At 36.7% G+C, this 19,377-nt stretch overlaps 1 protein-coding gene across 1 annotated transcript in view; it reads left to right on the top strand.

Moving 5' to 3' along the window:
* MRE11 (MRE11 homolog, double strand break repair nuclease) overlaps window positions 1-19,377 on the top strand; it is an 82,186-nt gene that overhangs the window by 2,081 nt on the left and 60,728 nt on the right. The window contains exons 3-7 of the mRNA XM_008966413.4: window positions 819-951; window positions 5,691-5,851; window positions 12,015-12,102; window positions 12,900-13,041; window positions 15,375-15,489. Coding sequence (XP_008964661.1) covers window positions 819-951; window positions 5,691-5,851; window positions 12,015-12,102; window positions 12,900-13,041; window positions 15,375-15,489 — 639 coding nt within the window. The remainder of the gene's footprint in view (window positions 1-818; window positions 952-5,690; window positions 5,852-12,014; window positions 12,103-12,899; window positions 13,042-15,374; window positions 15,490-19,377) is intronic.

Below are 19,377 nucleotides of genomic sequence, written 5' to 3'. Positions count from 1 at the left end.
ATTTTGGAGATATATACAGAGATTTTTTAAAAATTCATTGTGGTTTATTGAAAATAGCCTGAGTTTTCATCATGGGTTTTAGTCCCGTTTCTGTCACTAGTTATGTGATAAAGCAGTTAATTTCTCTGGGTTTAGCCTTCTCATTTGTCAGAGATAATAATGCCTGACTCTTTATCTGTGAGGGTTGAGATGAGATCATAAAAATAAAAGTATTTCATACAATTAAATTTAGTGTAAGAGTATTAATAACTATTACATTGCTACTTCACATTAAAATACCTTTGAATATTACCAAATTCAAACTGAAACAATTCTGTGTTGGCCAACTTTATTAATGAAATCTAACTCTGTAGAGAGTAGAGTCATGCAAGTGTCTTCAAGGGCCTGAATGTAAATTATTGCATATTAGTATAAAATTGACTCATAAACTTAGAGGAAGGCTTTTTAAATTAACTTCGATTTTCCTGGAAGAGTACGAAGTCAGATAAATAACAAGTTTATTTATCTGAGGAAAACAAGCAAACTTTTGGGCCTGGGTTACATGAGTTTGTAAGACTGGTTATAACAAGGTTATAAATTTTTGAAGCAGTTATGGAACCTTGTAAAGATTTATGTACATTTGTTCTATATTGAACTAGTGGTTAGGAAAACTGTAATATATATAACGTTGAATACTTCAGATTTTCAGATGAACTCTAAGGCTAAAAAAATGATTTTACTCTATAACTGTTATTATTTATAAGTTTAAGTCTCAATTTGTTTGAATATCCTTTAATGAATTATTAATATATTGAAATGTTTCTTCTTTCTTAATATAGTGATGATGAAAACACATTTAAAATATTAGTTGCAACAGATATTCATCTTGGATTTATGGAGAAAGATCCAGTCAGAGGAAATGATACGTTTGTAACACTCGATGAAATTTTAAGACTTGCCCAGGAAAATGAAGTGAGTGTGGTTTGTATTTGTGCACTTTCTACCATATTCCCTTGGTTAACAAGTTATTTTTCCTTCTAAAGTTAGAGCTTATGCTCAGGTGCTTACCTTGCCTGCTTGAATATCGATATACTGAAAGCTCAAAGCCGATTTTGTATGCTTTGTGTCTTAAATTCAAGTAGGAGCTACTTTTGTAAATAGTCTGTTAAAATTTACAAATGTTTTTGGGGTGTTTACTGAATGCAGGATCCTGTGGCAGTGTCTATTTGAAATGTAAGGTGACTGTCAAAGCTTCTGCTTTCAGATAACGTAGACGAAAACTGGTGTGAAAGACAAATATCCACAATCCACAGATGCAAGGTTGTATGTGATAGGAGCCCTAAGAAAATTGTAAATAGCATTTCCTTTGAGTTTAGAGGCAGAAAAAATCACGTTTAGATTATAGCAAGATGAGTTTAATGAAGAAGGTTGTGTTTAACTTGGGCTTTGGAGGAAGGGTAGACTTTTGGCCAGTGGGGAGCATAGAGAATGTACATCCATGTGAAGCAGGAGTGAGGAAACCCATGAGACAGTATAAGGTATGTTAGGGGCCCTGTAGTCAATTTGGCTCACCAGCAGGTCATAGTTAGCAAGCATGCTGAGAGACTAGAAGGAAGGGTTTGAGCTGCATTAATGAGGACTTCAAATATCAGATTGAGAAATTTGTATCCAGTTCAATAGAAAGTCTTCTGGCAGCGGAGTATAATACCATGAATTGGAGACCAGTTAGAGGCTTTTTTTGAAGTGTTGACCTTAGGGATGGAAAAGAGGAAATGAATGCAAGGGATACTGCAAAAAGAGGATTTGTGTACTTTGGTTAGTTGTAGCGGGGTGGGGATGAGGGCAAAGGGATGACAGTGACTCTGAAGTGTGTGGAGTTTGGGCGAATAGTTGTACCAAAAATAGAAATAGGTAGATAAGGAAGAGGTACTTCTTCATGTGGGAAGGTGACAAATTCTTTGTTTGATTTCGACAAACTTAGAGTTGGAGACTGCAGTGGGACATTCAGGGAAAAATTTCAGCAGGCAGTTAACACGCCAGCCCAGGAGAGAGTTGGAGAATAAATGTAAAAATTGACTTGCAAATTAACACCGCCAGCCTTGACTTTTCTGGAGAGTTCTCTTAAGTTTATCTGCTAGGTCCTTAGTTCTTCCTCCCAAATATATATGGTTCCTCTCTACTACTCTTTTCACACTAATAAACTTAGTCCAAAACTTGATCACATTTCACATGGCCTGCAGGAGGTCCCCTTCCATCTTTCTGCTTCTATTCTTTTCTGCTACATCTACTCAGCATAGCAGCCAAAGTGAACTTTTAAAATAATAAATCAGATCATGGCACTCTGTTGCCTAAAATTTTCCAAGTGTCCTTCCATTGAATCTAGTATAAAATTCAAACTACAAGGTTCGACTTGATCTTGACCCCTGCCATGAAACTTCATCTCCTACTACTCTCTGCCTGATTTACAGTGCTACATCCACACCGGCATGTTCTACTCTGAGGCCCTTGCACATCTAGTTCTTGCTGCTTGGAGCACATTGATCTTGGTGGGGCCGACTTCTGGGAGTTCAAGTCTTACCTTTTTGGAGACGTCTTCCCTGATACTTCCAAGCACTGTTTTATCACATTACTCTGCTTTTTTTCATAGCATATTTTTAATAGCACTATCTGAAATAATTTATTGAATTATTTACTTGTTTATTGTCTGTTGTCTTCACTAGAAGGAAAACTCCATGAGAGTGGAAATCTTTTGTTTGTTCATGCTGTATCTTAGTGCTTAGAAAGAATCAGAAAGCAGTGGGTATACATATTTTAAATTTCTTAATTAAGTGAGGCAATGGCTGGATTCTTTTATTTTAGGTTCAGGGGTACATGTGCAGGTTTGTTAACGTAGGTAAACTCATATGACAGGGATTGTTGTACAGATTATTTTGGCACCCAGGTATTAATCCTAGTACCCATTCATTGTTTTTCCTGATCCTCTCCCTCCTCCTATCATCTGCTCTCTGGTAGGTCCCAGTGTCTGTTGTTCCCCTCTTTGTGTCCACGTCTTCTCATCATTTAGCTCCCACTTATAAGTATTTGATTTTTCTGTTCCTCCATTAGTTTGCTAAGGATGATGGCCTCCAGCTCCATCCGTGTCCCTGCAAAGGACATTATCTGGTTCTTTTTAATGGCTGCATAGTATTCCATGGTTTATATGTACCACATTTTCTTTATCCAGTCTACCATTCATGGGCATTTAGGTTGATTCCATGTCTTTGCTATTGTGAATAGTACTGCAGTGAACATATGTGTGCTGTGTCTTTATGGTAGAATGATTTATATTCCTTTGGGTATATACCAAGTAATGGAATTGCTGGGTCAAATGGTAGTTCCATTTTTAGCTCTTTGAAGAATCGTCACACTGCTTTCCACAATGGTTGAACCAGTTTACACCCCCATCAACAGTGTATAAGTATTCCCTTTTCTCCGTAATTTCACCAGCATCTGTTCTTTTTTGACTTTTCAATAATATAATGTAAGGTGCATTTTTCCTTCCTTGAAGGCAAAAAAACTTGTGGCCAAAGGAGGTCTGTTTCCTGCCAGAGAATCCTGCATGTGCTCTTTCTTTTTTAACTCTTGAGCCCTAAAACAGAATCTTCTCCTGAGTGTAAGCTACTTAATTCTACTTTGCCCTTTCCTTCACTTCTGCTTCCACTATTTCCCTTCCCTGCGTCCCTTAATTGTAACTGTTCCACCCCCCATAACCCCAGGTAGGGACTTTTAGATGCGTATTATATTTACTCATTCTCTTGATTTGTATTTAGTATTTCTTATTATTGAATCTAAATTCTTCCTGACTTTTAAGTCCCTTATTATGTGGGCCCATGCCCACTAACCAGTCTTAGTTCTGTTCCCTAGTTTCTTGGAGTCTTTTTTGAAAAAAACTTTTTATTTTGAAACAACATCAGTCTCACAGAAAAGTTGGCAAGAATAGCGCATAGAATTCCTTACCCGTCACCCAGGTTTTCTAACATTTTGTCACATTTGCTTTATCTTCTCTTTACAAATACACACGATTTTTTTCCTGAACCATTTGAGAGTAAACCGCATGTATAATCATAGAAAACCAGAAAATTAGTATTGATTCAGTGCTATTATATAATGTTAAGATGTTGCCAATTGTCCCTGTAATGTCTGTTACAGCACTTTGGAGGCTGGTTGGTGGTGTCCAGGATCCAGTCCAGGTTTACATATTGCATTTAGTTGCCATGTCTGTTTGTCTCCTTTAATCTGGTACATTTTCCTGCATCTGCCTTGCCTTTGTTTTTCATGACCCTAATATTTTGAAGAGTACACAGGCCAGTTATTTTATAGAATCTTCCTCAAATTGGCTATAAGTGGTATTTCCTCATGATTAGGTTCAGATTCTGCACTTTCGGCAAGAATACCACAGAAGTGAGTCGTGTTCTTTTCAATATTTCCTGGAGTCACTGCCAGCCAGTTTAAAAATTTTTTTTTAAATATTTGAATGATGGCAAAATATATTAAATACATAACATAAAATTTCCCTTGTTAACCATTTTTAAGTGTATAGTACAGTAGTGTTAAATATGTTCATATTGCTGTGCAACCAATCTCCAGAATTACTCGTATCTTGCAAAAATGACACCCATTAAGCAACAACTTCTTTTCGCCCCAGTATGTTTTTCATTTGGTTTGTTGTTTTTGTTTTGTTTCTTCCATGCCTTTGATTGTGATCATTTTCTTCCTTTTACTCAAATAGTGTTCATTCTGGAAGGCCTAGCTTAAACCTCACATTTTTATTAAAGTTATCCTAACTACCATACGCACAGTGATCTATACCTTGTGTTCTTTTGTGTGATTAAGAACTTCAGTTTCTTTAGGTGCATCGTATACGTCTTGAAAGCCTGTGTTAGACTTTTTCTGTATGATTTCCGTCCTCACTGAAGTTATTCCTAGAATTCTCTTCCTCACAATCATTTATCTTTCCTAGTGCAACTAACATGCCACCATGTTAGTTCATCCCTTCTAGACTTTCTGTCCTCAGGCGAATTGTCCTCCCTTGAGTTCAAATTCATCGTAGTGTCATCTCTGCTGCTGGTTGCTTACGTGTCCATTCTAGTGCACCCCAGAGTTTGACTTATGTTTAAATGTATAACAGTTTGCCTCTTCCATTAGAGTTTGAATATATTTAGGATAGGGATCATATTTTATTCATCATTGTATCCTCAGGACTCAGTAGAGGGTCTTGCATAGAGTCAGTATTTAATGAGGGCAGGGATATAATCTATTTTGTAGATTGCTATTTTTTGAGCTTCTAGAACCTGTAGGAATTCTGTAAATAAATGCTGAATTAATTAAATGAATGATTTGGATTGAATTTGGTATCTCTTCCCATACGTTCTGTTAAAGTGCTAAGTTTATGTTTGATTCAAATAATAGAAAAAATATGATCAGCTTGTGTGGCCTGAATCAGAGACTTGGTGTAATTGGAAGATGGCTTTTTTGAAGATAGCTTAGTCAGCTAAATTAGAGCCAGATTAATTACCAGATTGAAAGTCCCTTTGAATAAATAAAATGTAAATTTTTAAGTTGCCATATATAATAGTGTCTTTTGTGAGTTTTTTTTAATCTCTTTCATCTGTAGTTTACAAAAATTTTACCTGTAAAACATACTAATTTTAACACCTTTTTCTGTTGATCAGGTGGATTTTATTTTGTTAGGTGGTGATCTTTTTCATGAAAATAAGCCCTCAAGGAAAACATTACATACCTGCCTCGAGTTATTAAGAAAATATTGTATGGGTGATCGGCCTGTCCAGTTTGAAATTCTCAGTGATCAGTCAGTCAACTTTGGTTTTAGTAAGTAAGTATATTTATTTACTTGAGTGAGTGATTACTTGTGTTTGGTATTTGCTGTATAAGACACGTAAACACACAACTGTTTTGCCTTCCATATAAGCTATATTCTTAGTAAATATCATTCTTTGAATTTTTTTGTACATCATTGTATTAATTTATATTTTCCTAATTAATAGTGGAACTGACCCAGCTACTCGGGAAGCTGAGGTGGGAGGATTACTTGAGCCCCAGAAGCAGAGGTTGCAGTGAGCCAAGATTGTGCCATTGCACTCCAGCCTAGTTGATAGAGCAAGACTCCATCTCAAAAAAAAAAAAAATACATGGTGGGACTGAATATCTTCTCAGGTTTATATTGTACATTTTGGTATCCTCTCCTGTTCATATCCTCTGCCTGTTTTAAAAATTGAGATTTTTTTGTTTGTTTTTCTACCTGAATTCCAGAAGTTACTTATATATTCTAATTAGTAAACCTTTGTGATACATATATTTTTTCCCAATCAATGGCTTATCTTTTGACTTTGTTTATGGACTCTTGTTGACAGAAATTTTTAATTTTTATGTAGTTAAATCTATTGGTTTTTCTTTTTTTCCATTTGTGCCTTTGGGACTATTTATGATATTTGTCAATCCCTATATTATAAAAATATCATCATGTGTTTTTTCTTTTTTTTTTTTTGATGGAGGCTTGCTCTGTTGCCCAGGCTGGAGTACAGTGGCATGAGCTTGGCTCACTGCAACCTCTGCCTCCTGGGTTCAAGCAATTCTCCCTGCCTTAGCCTCCTGAGTAGCTGGGATTACAGGTGAGTAGTTGGGATTACAGGCGAGTAGCTGGGATTACAGGCGCCCATCACCATGCCTGGCAAATTTTTTGTATTTTTAGTAGAGACAGGGTTTTGCCATGTTGGCCAGGCTGGTCTTGAACTCCAGACCTCAGGTAATCCACCTGCCTTGGCCTCCCAAAGTGCTGGGATTACAGACGTAAGCTACCGCTTCCGGCCCATCATGTCTTAAACATTGTACAGGATCTCACATTGCATTTAGTAGAAACGTTTCCTTAATTTCTTCAGCCCTTGTCAGGTTTTCTGTCTTTCCTTGTCTTTCATGACCCTGATACTTATAAAGAGGTCAGGTATTTTGTAGAACGTCCCTCAATTTGGTATTGTCTCCTGCTTTCTATGATTAGATTGGGATTACAGGTTTCGGGGGAGAATATTCAAGAAGTGAAGTACCCTTTCAGTCGCATCACATCAGGAGGTGCATGACATCAACCTGATTTATCACTGGTGATTTTAACCTTGATCACTTGGTTAAGCTGGTCTCTGCCAGGTTTCTCCAGTGTGAAGTCATTATTTTTTCCTTTCCATATGCTGTTGGTTAGAATTGAGTCTCTGAGTCCAGCTTACTCTCAAAGGGCAGGGAGTTAAGTTTCCACTTCTGATGGACATAAGTTAAAACCACCAAAGTAATTAATAAATATTTTAGGGTAGATATTTTGAGGCTGTGCGACTTTTCTGTTCCTCCTTAAATTTGTTCATTAATTTTAGATTCATCAGTGGATCTTACCTACAATAGTTATAACTGTGATATTCTAATTGTGATTTTCTATTTCCTGTATTCTTTCTACATGTATTAATTGGGATTCTTTTGTAAGGAAGATTTGTCCCTTGTCCCACATTTGTTTATTCAATTGTCTATATCAGTAGAAACCCATTTTTTTTTCTTTGGGTTATAATTTAATACTATCATAATTTACTTGTGGCTTAAATTGTTCCAGCTTTAGCCATTGGGCTCCTTTTGAGATTGGCTCCTGTATCCTTTTGATATATCCCACCTTTTCTTCTGATTTTTTACTTCGTCTTTCTTGTCTTCAGACTCAGCCATTTCTTCAAGGAACCCTGGTTCCTTTTGGAGAATGGTATTTGGAAACCAAGATCTGGATGTTACATGTGCACATTACTATTGTATTGTTGCTTCTAGGCTCTCAGTTGACAGAGCTAAGAAAAATATGTGTACATACTAACCCATGAGAATAGACATACTCATGTTTATTTATTTATTTATTTATTTATTTAATTTTTGCTTTTGAGACAGGGTCTGGCTCTCTTTCTTAGGCTGTAGTGTAGTGGCATGATCATAGCTCACTGCAGCCTCAACCTCCTGGGTTCAAGCTATCTTCCTGCCTCAGCCTCCCCAGTAGCTGGGACTATATGCATGTGCCACTGTATTAGTCCGTTTTCATGCTGCTGATAAAGACATACCCGCCAAAACTGGGCAATTCACAAAAGAAAGAGGTTTAATGGACTTTCAGTTCCACCTGGCTGGGGCGGCCTCACAATCATGGCTGAAGGCAAGAGGAGCAAGTCACGTCTTACATGGATGATGGCAGGCAAAGAGAGAGGTTGTGCTGGGAAACTCCCATTTTTAAAACCATCAGATCTCTTGAGACTTATTCACTATCACCAGAACAGCACAGGAAAGGCCCACCCCCATGATTCCATTATCTCCCACGAGGCCCCTCCCATAACACGTGGGAATTATGGGAGCTACAAGATGAAATTTGGGTGGGGACACAGAGCCAAAGCATATCAGCCACCACACCCAGCTAATTTTTAAGAAATTATTTTTGGTAGAGATGGAGTCTCACTGTGTTGCCCAGCTGGTCCTGGGCCCAAGCAATCCTCCTGCCTTAGCTTCTCAAAGTGCTGTGATTACAGTTGTGAGCCACCATGCCCAGCCCATATTTATTTCTTATTTAGTTTTTAAAGTGTGACTTTATATTGGGAGGTAAATTTTTTTTTGAGATTTTGTCCACATGAAAATGTTTATGTTCACTTTCCCCTTGATTGATAGTTTGGCTGCATATATAATTGAGTTTTAAAAGATTTGTATAATACTTAACTTTGTCCTTGTATTTCAAAATTGTGATCAGTGTCTTTACCCTCCTTCTATTCAGATCTAAAACTTGGGACATTTTTTATTTTTTATTTTTGAGAAGGAGTCTTACTCTCTCACCCAAGCTGGAGTGCAGAGGCACGATCTTGGCTCACTGCAACCTCCACCTCCCAGGTTCAAGCAGTTCTTCTGCCTCAGCCTCCTGAGTAGCTGGGACTACAAGTGTGCACCACCATGCCCAGCTAATTTTTTTATGTGTTTTTAGTACAGATGGGGTTTCACCAGGTTGGTGAGGCTGGTCTTGAACTCCTGACTTCAAGTGATCCTCCCGACTTGGCCTCCGAAAGTGCTGAGATTATAGGCGTGAGCCACCACACCCAGCCAGGACATTTTTTAACTTCAGTATTTTCTTTCTTTCATCTTATTTTTAAATTGCATTCTGTTTTGAAAACTGTTTCCCCACCCTATATACATGTTTACCTATTTCTTTGCTCACTGTTGTTTCTTGTATTTCATTTCTTTTGTGTAGATTCAGTTTCCTTCTTTCTGAAGTACAGTTTTCAGTAGTTTTTTCATGGAGTGTCAGTGAGTGGTAAACTCTTATTTTTTGTTGCTGTTGAGGAGTCTACTGTTAGTTGAGTTGCTAGAAAGTTTAGCATAGTGATTAAGAGCATGGGTTCCGGTATAAAACAGTTGGAGTTCAAATCCTGGTTCTGTCATTTAGTAGTTGTCAAATTATGTTAGTCACTTAACCACTCTACCTTAGTTCTGTCCTTCATAACATGGGAAAGAAATGTGCCAATCTTACAGAGTTGAGAAGATTGAGATGATAAGAAAAATGCCTAGAGTAGTGACCAGCATAAAGACAATACTTGGGTAACTTAAGATTTTCTCGTTGTTCTTAACATGTTGCAGTCTTATTTAGCTGTGGATTTAATTCTGTTTGTCCCACGTGGGCTTTATCGTATATTCTAATGTAATATTGTTTTTCAGCAACTTGGGGAAATTCCTATTCTATTCATTATGTTTTCAAATATTGTTTCCCTTCTCTTTCTGAATATCATTTATATAGCACACTATTAAAAAAAATATTGCCCATAACTTTACCTCTTTGTGTTTCATTTTGGATAATTTAATCTTCCAGTTTACAGTTCATGTAGAAAATAGGCAAAGATAGGGAAATCCCGAAAAAGAAGACTACTAAGGAGTTAGTAGCCAATTAGATTTGAAGTATAACAATGCTACAATAATTGAAAATGTGGTATGGCTCATGAATTAGTAGATAGGTAAGTGAAAGAGAATAGAAACTCTAGAAATAGCCTCAAATACATGTAGGAATTGAGTATTTGATGAAGGTCACTGTCTCACAATGTAGGGGAAATAATGGATTCAGTAAAACTGCTAGGAGAAAGTGTTACACATATTTAAAAAATCTAGATGTGGGGAAGGCTTCTAAGTATGACACAAGACCCAGAAGCCATAAAAGATTCATACATTTGTCTTTGCAAAAATAAATTTCTGCATGCCAAAAACTGCTTGAAGCAAAGCCAGAAGTCACAGTTCAATCAGGAAGAATATTTGCAACCAATTGCAAATTAAGGTTGAATTCCCCAATAAGCAATTCTTTCAAGACAATAAAATTCATGAGTTAGTAATAAATAAAGAATATGGACATACTTCACAGAAAAGGAAATAACATGACATTTAAACTCTTTTTTTTTTTTTTCCGAGACAGAGTCTTGCTTTTTCGCCCAGGTTGGAGAGCAGTGGCACGATCTCGGCTTACTGCAACCTCTGCCTCCCAGATTCAAGCACTTGTCCTGCTCAGTCTCCCAAGTAGCTGGAACTACAGGCATGTGCCACCATGCCCGGCTAATTTTTGTGTTTTTAGTAGAGACAGGGTTTCACCATGTTGGCCAGGCTCATCTCGAACTCCTGACCTCAGGTGATCTGCCCACCTCGGCCTCCCAAAGTGCTGGGATTACAGACGTGAGCCACCGCATCTGGCCTAAACGTATTTTTAAAAGTTTGATCTCACTCATAAGAAAAAGACAGAGCTATACTGAAATATTTTTCTCCTATAAGGTTGGCATAGGTCTGTGACTCTCAATCCTGAGTGCACAGTACAGTTACCTAAGAACCTTTGAAAATATGGATGCCCCATCTCCAGGCCAACTAACTTAGAGTCTCTCCAAGTATGTCATGGGCATTGGCATTTCTTGAAAGATCCCCAAGATAATTCCAACATGCTGCTAGCATTAAGAACTGCTAGCATAGATTTAAGAGCTGGATGACATACTATGTTAGTGAGGTAGGGGAAAACTGTCCCTCCTGTGCATTGCCATTGCATTATGTGTAAATCTCTATGGTGGGAAATTGGCAGCGCCTATCAAAATTACAAATACATGTACTCTTTGACCTAACAATTCCCTTCCAGGTATTCCTTTACAGGTCGACTCACCAGGGCAACAAGATTACTCACTGTACAAGATTACTTTGTACAAGATTACGGACTATAGCATTGTTTGTAAAAACAAGACTGCCAAGAATCTAAATGTCCATTGGTAGGGAACTGCTCAAACACATTGTGGTAATCCATGCAATGGAGTATTGTGTGGCTGACAGAGCAGAAGAAAGGTCTTCATGTACTGATGTGGAATGATTTCTAGAATATGTTGAGTGATAAAAGCAGGATGCAGAAATGTATATTTTTCTATCATTTATGTAAGGAGAAAGAAAATCTGTTTATTTGTGTGGATAGGTATAGGATCCTTTTGAAAGATGCACTAGAAATTGCTAACATTATTTGCCTCTGAGAAGAGGAGCTGGATGGCTGGGGGCAGGGGCTGACAGGAGACTTTAATTTGAACAGGTAATAAGTGATAGAGCTTGGAGTTTTTATCTACCTCTTTGGGATTCTAAAGTATATGGATTTTCTTCCCTCCCCCCACTACGAATAAAAACCATATGCTAAGTTTTTAAAATTTTGAAGGCTTATTAACTTTTCATTAATTAGATATACTACTCATACATACCACAAGCACTGTTTATTATAGTTGGGGTTTCTTTAAAATGTAGTGCTTTGAGATATTTTCAAACTAATTGAAATGAATTGTCGCCTGTGATTTTATTTTTTAAAGCTCTAAACTAGTGGTCATATGCCAATGTAGATTATGCAGTTTGCCTATGATTGCATTAATATTTTGGAGGAGAATCTTAGGGAAAACAGCTTTTGTCCCTTGTAGAAATTTTAAGTAACTTTTTTTTTTTTTAAGGTTTCCATGGGTGAACTATCAAGATGGCAACCTCAACATTTCAATTCCAGTGTTTAGTATTCATGGCAATCATGACGATCCCACAGGGGTAATTATTGTTTTCTTACATTTTTTTGGAATTTTGGAAATGATCAGTTTAGTTTGTCTGTGGAAAGCATGCCTTCCCTTTTTCTCATTGTGTAGTCAAATTGAGTCAAAAGTCAAGTTGACTTTTCACATTCATACAAGCTTTTATACTGCTTTTTAGATTTTTTAAAAATCTGAAATAAGAATTGGTGTATGAGCTATGCTTTTATTTCATTAATACTGATGTTAACAATAAGAAGCCAGGAGTAGGAGTGAACACCTAACATCTGTATAGTGCTTTACAGTTTGTCAGTGTTTTTATAACTATCTTATAAAATCTCACTTTTAGGAAATGATTGTTCATGACCATCTTTAAATCTAAATTAGATTATCTTATTACCTGCTTGATATGGAAGTAAGACTAGAGATCCTACAAGTATTTTTTCATTTTATCTGGTCATTAATATTATGAATTGCTTATTATCTATGGTCTTTTTTCCCCAGGCTTTAAGACGGTTGCTTAATATTACAAAGCATTTATCTCATGGCTAATTTTTATTTTTTTGTGGCCAAGACATCATAAGTTTTGATGAGATATTAACCTTGCATTTGGCATGTGATTCCAGTTGCTGTAGGTGATTTGTAGTACAAAAATGTAGCAAATACTTTTACTATTGTAATTTTGTTTTGAGAAGACACTATCCTCATCTATGTTTTTGTAAGTAGAATATGGAGTATGCTTTTAACAGGTGATACGATATTCATGCAGATACCTACTTTTACATACACACTAACATTCTTTGAAATTATTTTGCATAGGCAGATGCACTTTGTGCCTTGGACATTTTAAGTTGTGCTGGATTTGTAAATCACTTTGGACGTTCAATGTCTGTGGAGAAGATAGACATTAGTCCGGTTTTGCTTCAAAAAGGAAGCACAAAGATTGCGCTATATGGCTTAGGTAAGACAGTTTTATTTTACTGTTTATGTCCATGTGTGATTCTTTAAACAATTGAGAAATTTGGAGATAAGTTTGTATCTGTTTGGAAAAAATGGGGCAAACCTTATTATTCTTTATTGGTGACTATAAAAAATGATGGATGGTTTTGGTAAAAATTTTTGGTGAAAAAATGTCTTTTCGTTACTATTTATTATTTTGGGTTTTTTTTAGACTCAGGTGTAGAATCCTGAATGTTAGAATTATAGAATAATTAGCAAAACTGCACTTTGATATCTTGGAAGTCTTTGAAAGGTCTAATGCTTCACTGTACAATACCGCTAGCTTATAATTTTGTGCAGCTTTCATAATACCTCTGGCAAGTAGAAAAGCATCATGGTTATTTATATTTTAGAGATAAGGAAAATGAAATCTGGATGCTATATCTGATTCTGCAAGTGAAAGAGCAGGAAGTGAAATATACTTTTCTTAAAAAAGCTATTAACAGTTGTTTTAATCACTGCAGTGTTATTAGGGATCATATCTCCAGAAAATTGCCTTTCCTCCTCCATTCAGACTAAGGACAGATTCCATTATGCCTCAGTCACCACCAGAAGCACATCTCTCCAGTCATCCATTTTCTCCCAAACTTATCTTATCCTGTTCTATTATACCTTCCTTAACTGGACTCTGTCTCCACCCTGCACCCCTCCCTGTCCCCCAGCCCTTCATTATAAACTCTAAAACTCTTTTTGTAATTATCAGATTCCTCATTATTATCAGTCTCTTCTCTGAATGTTACCTCCACTTTCTAACCTTCAGTGAAGCCCAGCTGTCCCCTGAGGTTCCTATGTCCCATGCAGTTCTCTTACCCCTGGGCTTTTGGAAGGAAGCGGGGATCACTGTTCTCCTTGCTCCACCCACTGCTTCCTTTTCTGCCTGCAAACACACTCTTCCCTTTAAGCTTCTGCCATCTGGCTAAACCGCATTGCTTTTTCTCTCAGGCTTTTTACCTACTTACCTACCTTCAATTTTGCCAGTGTTTTTAGTGTTTCAACACTCAAGTAGATTAATCTTCTAATGCCTTGGGCTTTGTGTGCCTTGACTTTTTTGTCTCCAGTTACATGTTCTACATTCCACCTCAGCCATGTATTCCATTGGCCACTCCTGTAGCATTCTCCTTGGGAGCTAGGCCACTTCTAACTTCTAGACTTCTACATTGTTGGCTTTTCTTCTGAGACCCTCTCTAATCCGTATATAAAGTAGCAGTGTTGTCCACCCTTTTAATTCCATAGTGTTAATTCGCCATCTTAGCATCCTGGCTTTTTCTCCTTTTATAATATTTAATATTTGTAACTATTTTGTTGACTTGTTTTTGTTAGTTTCTTTCACTAGATCAAGGTGAACCTGTGGAGTATGAGAATTGTTTGAAAGTCATTGAATTATTTAAAAAGCACAGTATATTAAAACAATGTAAGAATATTGTTTTTAAATACACTTTTATCATCCCTTTTAATATTTATTTCTGCACATGTTATAATGTATATATTAGATCAAAAGTATATATAATTTATAACAAAGGGATGGTGAAAAATAGTATTACTAGAAGTTTTAATAAGAATTTTACCATAGAAAACTCACATTTTTATTCTACATTTTGCTGGTTTTGAACATGTATATGTCTGAAATGGAAAATGTTTTTCAAATGCAACTAACTACTGTTATCAAGAACCTGGAACAGGCCAGGTGTGCTGGCACACGCCTGTAATTTCAGCACTTTGGGAGGCCAAGGCAGGTAGATCACTTGAGGTCAGGATTTCAAGACCAGCCTGTCCAACGTGGCAAAACCCCATCTCTACTAAAAGTGCAAAAATTAGCCAGACGTGGTGGTGCATGCTGTAATCCCAGCAACTCAGGAGGCTGAGGCACAAGAATCCCTTGAACCCAGGAGGCGAAGGTTGCAGTGAGCTGAGATCACACCACTGCACTCCAGCCTGGGCAATGGAGCAAGACTCTGTTTAGAAAAGAAAAGAAAAGAAAAAAAACCCTGAAACAGCTAGGCATGGTGGCTTATGCTTGTAATCCCAACACTTTGGGAGGTGGAGGTGAGAGGATTGCTTGAGCCCAGGAGTTTGAGACCAGCCTGGACAACATAGCAAGACCCTGTCTCAGTTAAAAAAAAAAAGATAAAAAAAGAACCCGGAACATACCCACTTATAAATTATTCCAGAATTCAAATATATCTCCCAACAGTAAAGTGAAATACTTTGAGAAGGACATAATTTAGAAGCAAAATAGATTCATTTTTTAAGCCGAAGTAAGAAAACAATTTAAAAATAATGTAATGTCCATTTCAGGATCCATTCCAGATGAAAGGCTCTATCGAATGTTTGTCAATAAAAAAGTAACAATGTTGAGACCAAAGGAAGATGAGAACTCTTGGTTTAACTTATTTGTGATTCATCAGAACAGGTAAAACTTTTCTCTGAAAAAGTTTGAGCCAAGTGCTGAGGTTTCCCAAATCTGTTTCTGAGCTTACCTATTTTAGTGAAATGCCCTTAATCTTTCAAGGTTGTCAATGCAAGATTAGACAAAACATAGATTTGCTTTGTGTGATTTCATTTTGAAATTGTTTTTAGTATAAATACCTACAAGAATATTTGTAACATATGGATAAGGCATACACATGAATACTCCTCAATTCAACAAAAAGGGAGAATCTTTTTGTCGGATTATCCATCCATTCCTTTATCCCATTCCTTTTCCCTGATCCCACCTGCTTCCCCCTATCCCAAAGGGAAGCATTATTAATTTTGAATTAATTATTTCATTGCTTTTCTTTGCTGTTTAATCACGTGTACTCATATTATGCTATATTTACAGCCAACTTATGTTCAGCATTACATTACTGAGATCCATTTTGATGCTTGGAAGTGTAATTTATTTTTACTGATGTGTACAGTTATGCTTTGCCTCCTGTCAGTGAACAGGAGTTTTTTGCTTTTATAAACCTTGCTGTTATGAACATTCTTAGACATGTTTCCTGCTACATATATGCAAATGTTCTTCCAGGATATACAAATATAGCTAGATTACCTTTCTTTTGTTAGTAGTTTTAAGAAATTTAATCTGTTGGCAGGGTATAGGATTGATTGAAAAGAAGACAGACTTGAAGAAGCAAGATTTATTATCTGATCACTGCAGTAAAAATGTGAGGTGGTGACAGTGATGGCAATGAAACAGAAATGGGAGGGACACACCTGAGAAGTTGTCAGGGAAGAACTCAAAGGATTTGGGGCCTGATTATATAATTTATTACAGTTGTCCCTTGGTATCCACGGGGGGTGTTGGGTCCAGGACCTAAAATCCTGGGATGCTGAAATCCCTTGAATAAAATGGTATAGCATTTGCATATAACCTACATATATCCTCCTATGTACTTTAAATCATCTCTAGATTACTTGTAATACCTGATACAATGTAAATACTGTTTAAATAGTTGTTATACTGTATTGCTTTAAAAATTTATATTTTTTGTTGTTATTTTTTATTGTTTTTTTCCTGAATATTTCGATCTTTAGTTGGTTGAATCCACGAATCTGCCAATACAGAGGGCCAGCTATATTTATTGAACACATTTATTGAATGCAGACTACTCTGTGCATTCAGTGAATGCAGACTTAGGTTAAATACTCGGTAAAAGAAAGGGTTTAAGAGGCTGACTTGTGTTACCTTATGTGTGAGTTCTTGAATAAACTGTGAGTTTCAAAGGAGGAGCAGGCCAGAGTTTAGATATGTGTGTGGTCTTCATATAACTTTGCACCACTGGGATTTGTTCCTTCTCTTCCATAGAGCTTCCCAGGTCTACCATTTTTTTGTACTATGCCAAAGTAGGGATGATGAGTTGAAAGGAAAACTCATAAGTAATTCTAAGAATTTAAGCCAAATGAAAGGTAGAATGGCAGCATTGGTAAGGGGAATGGGTAGTCACCATATGATGTTGATTTTTCTCATTGCCCCCCTCATCATTTGATTAAGGGAATGTGTAACAGGTTTCTCTGCTGTAAAGTTCCCATTTTGTACTTTTCAATTAATAAATATTTTTGGGAAAATACTTTGAGACTATGCAAATATCCTGTTTCACCTTAAACTTTTACTCGCTAATTTTAGCATCCATGGGTGATCTTATTTCCAGTAATTAATACTGTGGTATTTTAATTGTAAGTTTTGATTTCCTTCATTCTTTCTATATTTATTAATGGAATTCTTCTGTAAGGAAAATTTGTCCCTTCTTCTCTATTTACTTATTTATTTATGTCATTATGGACTTGAAGATCCAGTACTATCAGTTTTTTGGTTGCTACTGTTCCTCTGATTGTTGCAGCTTTGACCATTGCATTCTCTTTTATGTTGGCCTCTGTGTCCTTTCAGTGTCTCCCCACCTGTTTTGGGGTCATGACCTTAGCTTTTTGGCACCTCAAGATGATCTAGGCTCTTGGCTCTTGTAATGGCAAAAATCACAATTACTTTTGCACCAACCTGATATTTTCCTACCTAGCCCTGGAATCAACCATTTCTCCAAGGTGCTCTGATTCTTTTTATTGGAGAGTGGTATTCAGAAATCCACAAATACGTACTAGGTGTGCTTACTGCTACCAGGGCTTGTTCAGCACTCTGAATGAACAGAGTTATGGGAATAGATATATGTGTATATAGTAACCCATGCATGCATACATGTCTATATATGTGCTTAAAAAACCAATGATAAGTTCAGACTGATTCTAATCCAGCCCTACAAGGTCCATTTTTGTCTTCTCCCTTTCCTTACTTGTGACTTCTTTGTCTAACAGAAGCCTGGATCATATTATAAATATATGTATTTACTTATTTTTTCAATCTTGGTTTAATTATATTTCCAATCCTGGTATAATTTGAAATTATAAAGTAATTTCAAAATTGCTAACTCATACCCCTGTGCAAAACAACTTTCCCAACTAGGTTACAATGTTTGTGTAAGTTATTTTAGTCTTTAGCCTTTCTGTATCTAGTTGAAACCTAATTTTTCAAACTTTCTTAGCTCATTTTCTCCCCACCCCCTTCACTGTGGTTATGTGGTTCTTTGGTAATGCTGTTAGATTCATTTGTCACCCTGTGCATTCTCAAGATACTTCTGCTTTCATATTTAAAACAAAGAAGGTTTTCACAGATTGGGTGAGAATCTTGAGCCTTCTGCATTTTGCCTTATTTCCCATTTGTTTCTCTACATCAACTTTTTTTTTCTCTTGTTTCAAAGAAGAAAGAATCTGAATTTGGAGATGACTTGGTCATGCAAAATCTTTCAACAGGATATTGTGATCACTTCTAGGTCACAAATTACAGTCAGCCTACCAGCATCATCCTCCCTTCTTCTTCCGGGAAAGAACCAGCACTCAATGAAGGCACAATGGCATCATGTTGTATTTGGGAATTATTCTGCTTTTCTTTAGTAGTTGTGATAATCTCATACCTTAGATGTATGTTTTTTACATAAAAACATTCCTGGATACACAAGCCTGTATATTCTGTCTTCCCTGCATTTATTCTGCTTAGCCCTTCTGTTCTCCTTGCTGTTCCTTGAATTCACTGAACACATTCCCACTTTAGCACCATCTGCTCTTCTACTGTTTAGGACTTTCTCTCTCCGCGTACTGATGCTTCGTCTCAGTTCTCTGCTCATTTGATGCTAGTCAGAGAGGTCTTCCTGACTACCCTGTGTATGTAGAGAGGAGTATGGCACTTCTATGTCACTTTTCCCTGTATTTTTCTTTACAGCACCTATCACTAACTGACAAGTTATACATGTGCATACTTACACACATGCATATACATCTTGTATTAGAGATTGAGTATCCCTTATCTGAAATGCTTGGGACCAGAAGTGTTTAAGATTTGGGATTTTTTGGATTTTGGAATATTTGCACATATGTTGGGGATGGAACCCAAGTCTAAGCATGAAATTTGTTTACATTTTATATATACCTTATACACATGGCCTTAAGTTAATTTTATACATGTTTTAAAATAATTTTGTGCATGAAACAAAGTTTGTGTTAAGTATTTATGTGTGGAATTTACCACTTGTGGTGCCATGTTGGCACTTAAAATATTTTGGATTTTGGATTTTCAGATTAGGGACTCAACCTCCATTGCTTGTTTCCCACACTAGAACAAGGACTTTGTTCACTGCTGTGTCTTCCATATCTAGAAGAAGCCTGGGACATCTGACATAAAGTAGACAGTGTTTGGGTAACAGTATTTGTTGGGTGAATGGAAGAATATTGGTTTGGATTAAATGAATGCTTGGTTAAACTATGTGAACAC

The sequence above is a fragment of the Pan paniscus genome, chromosome 9, assembly GCF_029289425.2.
Source record: "Pan paniscus chromosome 9, NHGRI_mPanPan1-v2.0_pri, whole genome shotgun sequence".
Lineage (NCBI taxonomy): Eukaryota > Metazoa > Chordata > Mammalia > Primates > Hominidae > Pan > Pan paniscus.
This window is presented reverse-complemented; position numbering and strand designations above follow the sequence as displayed.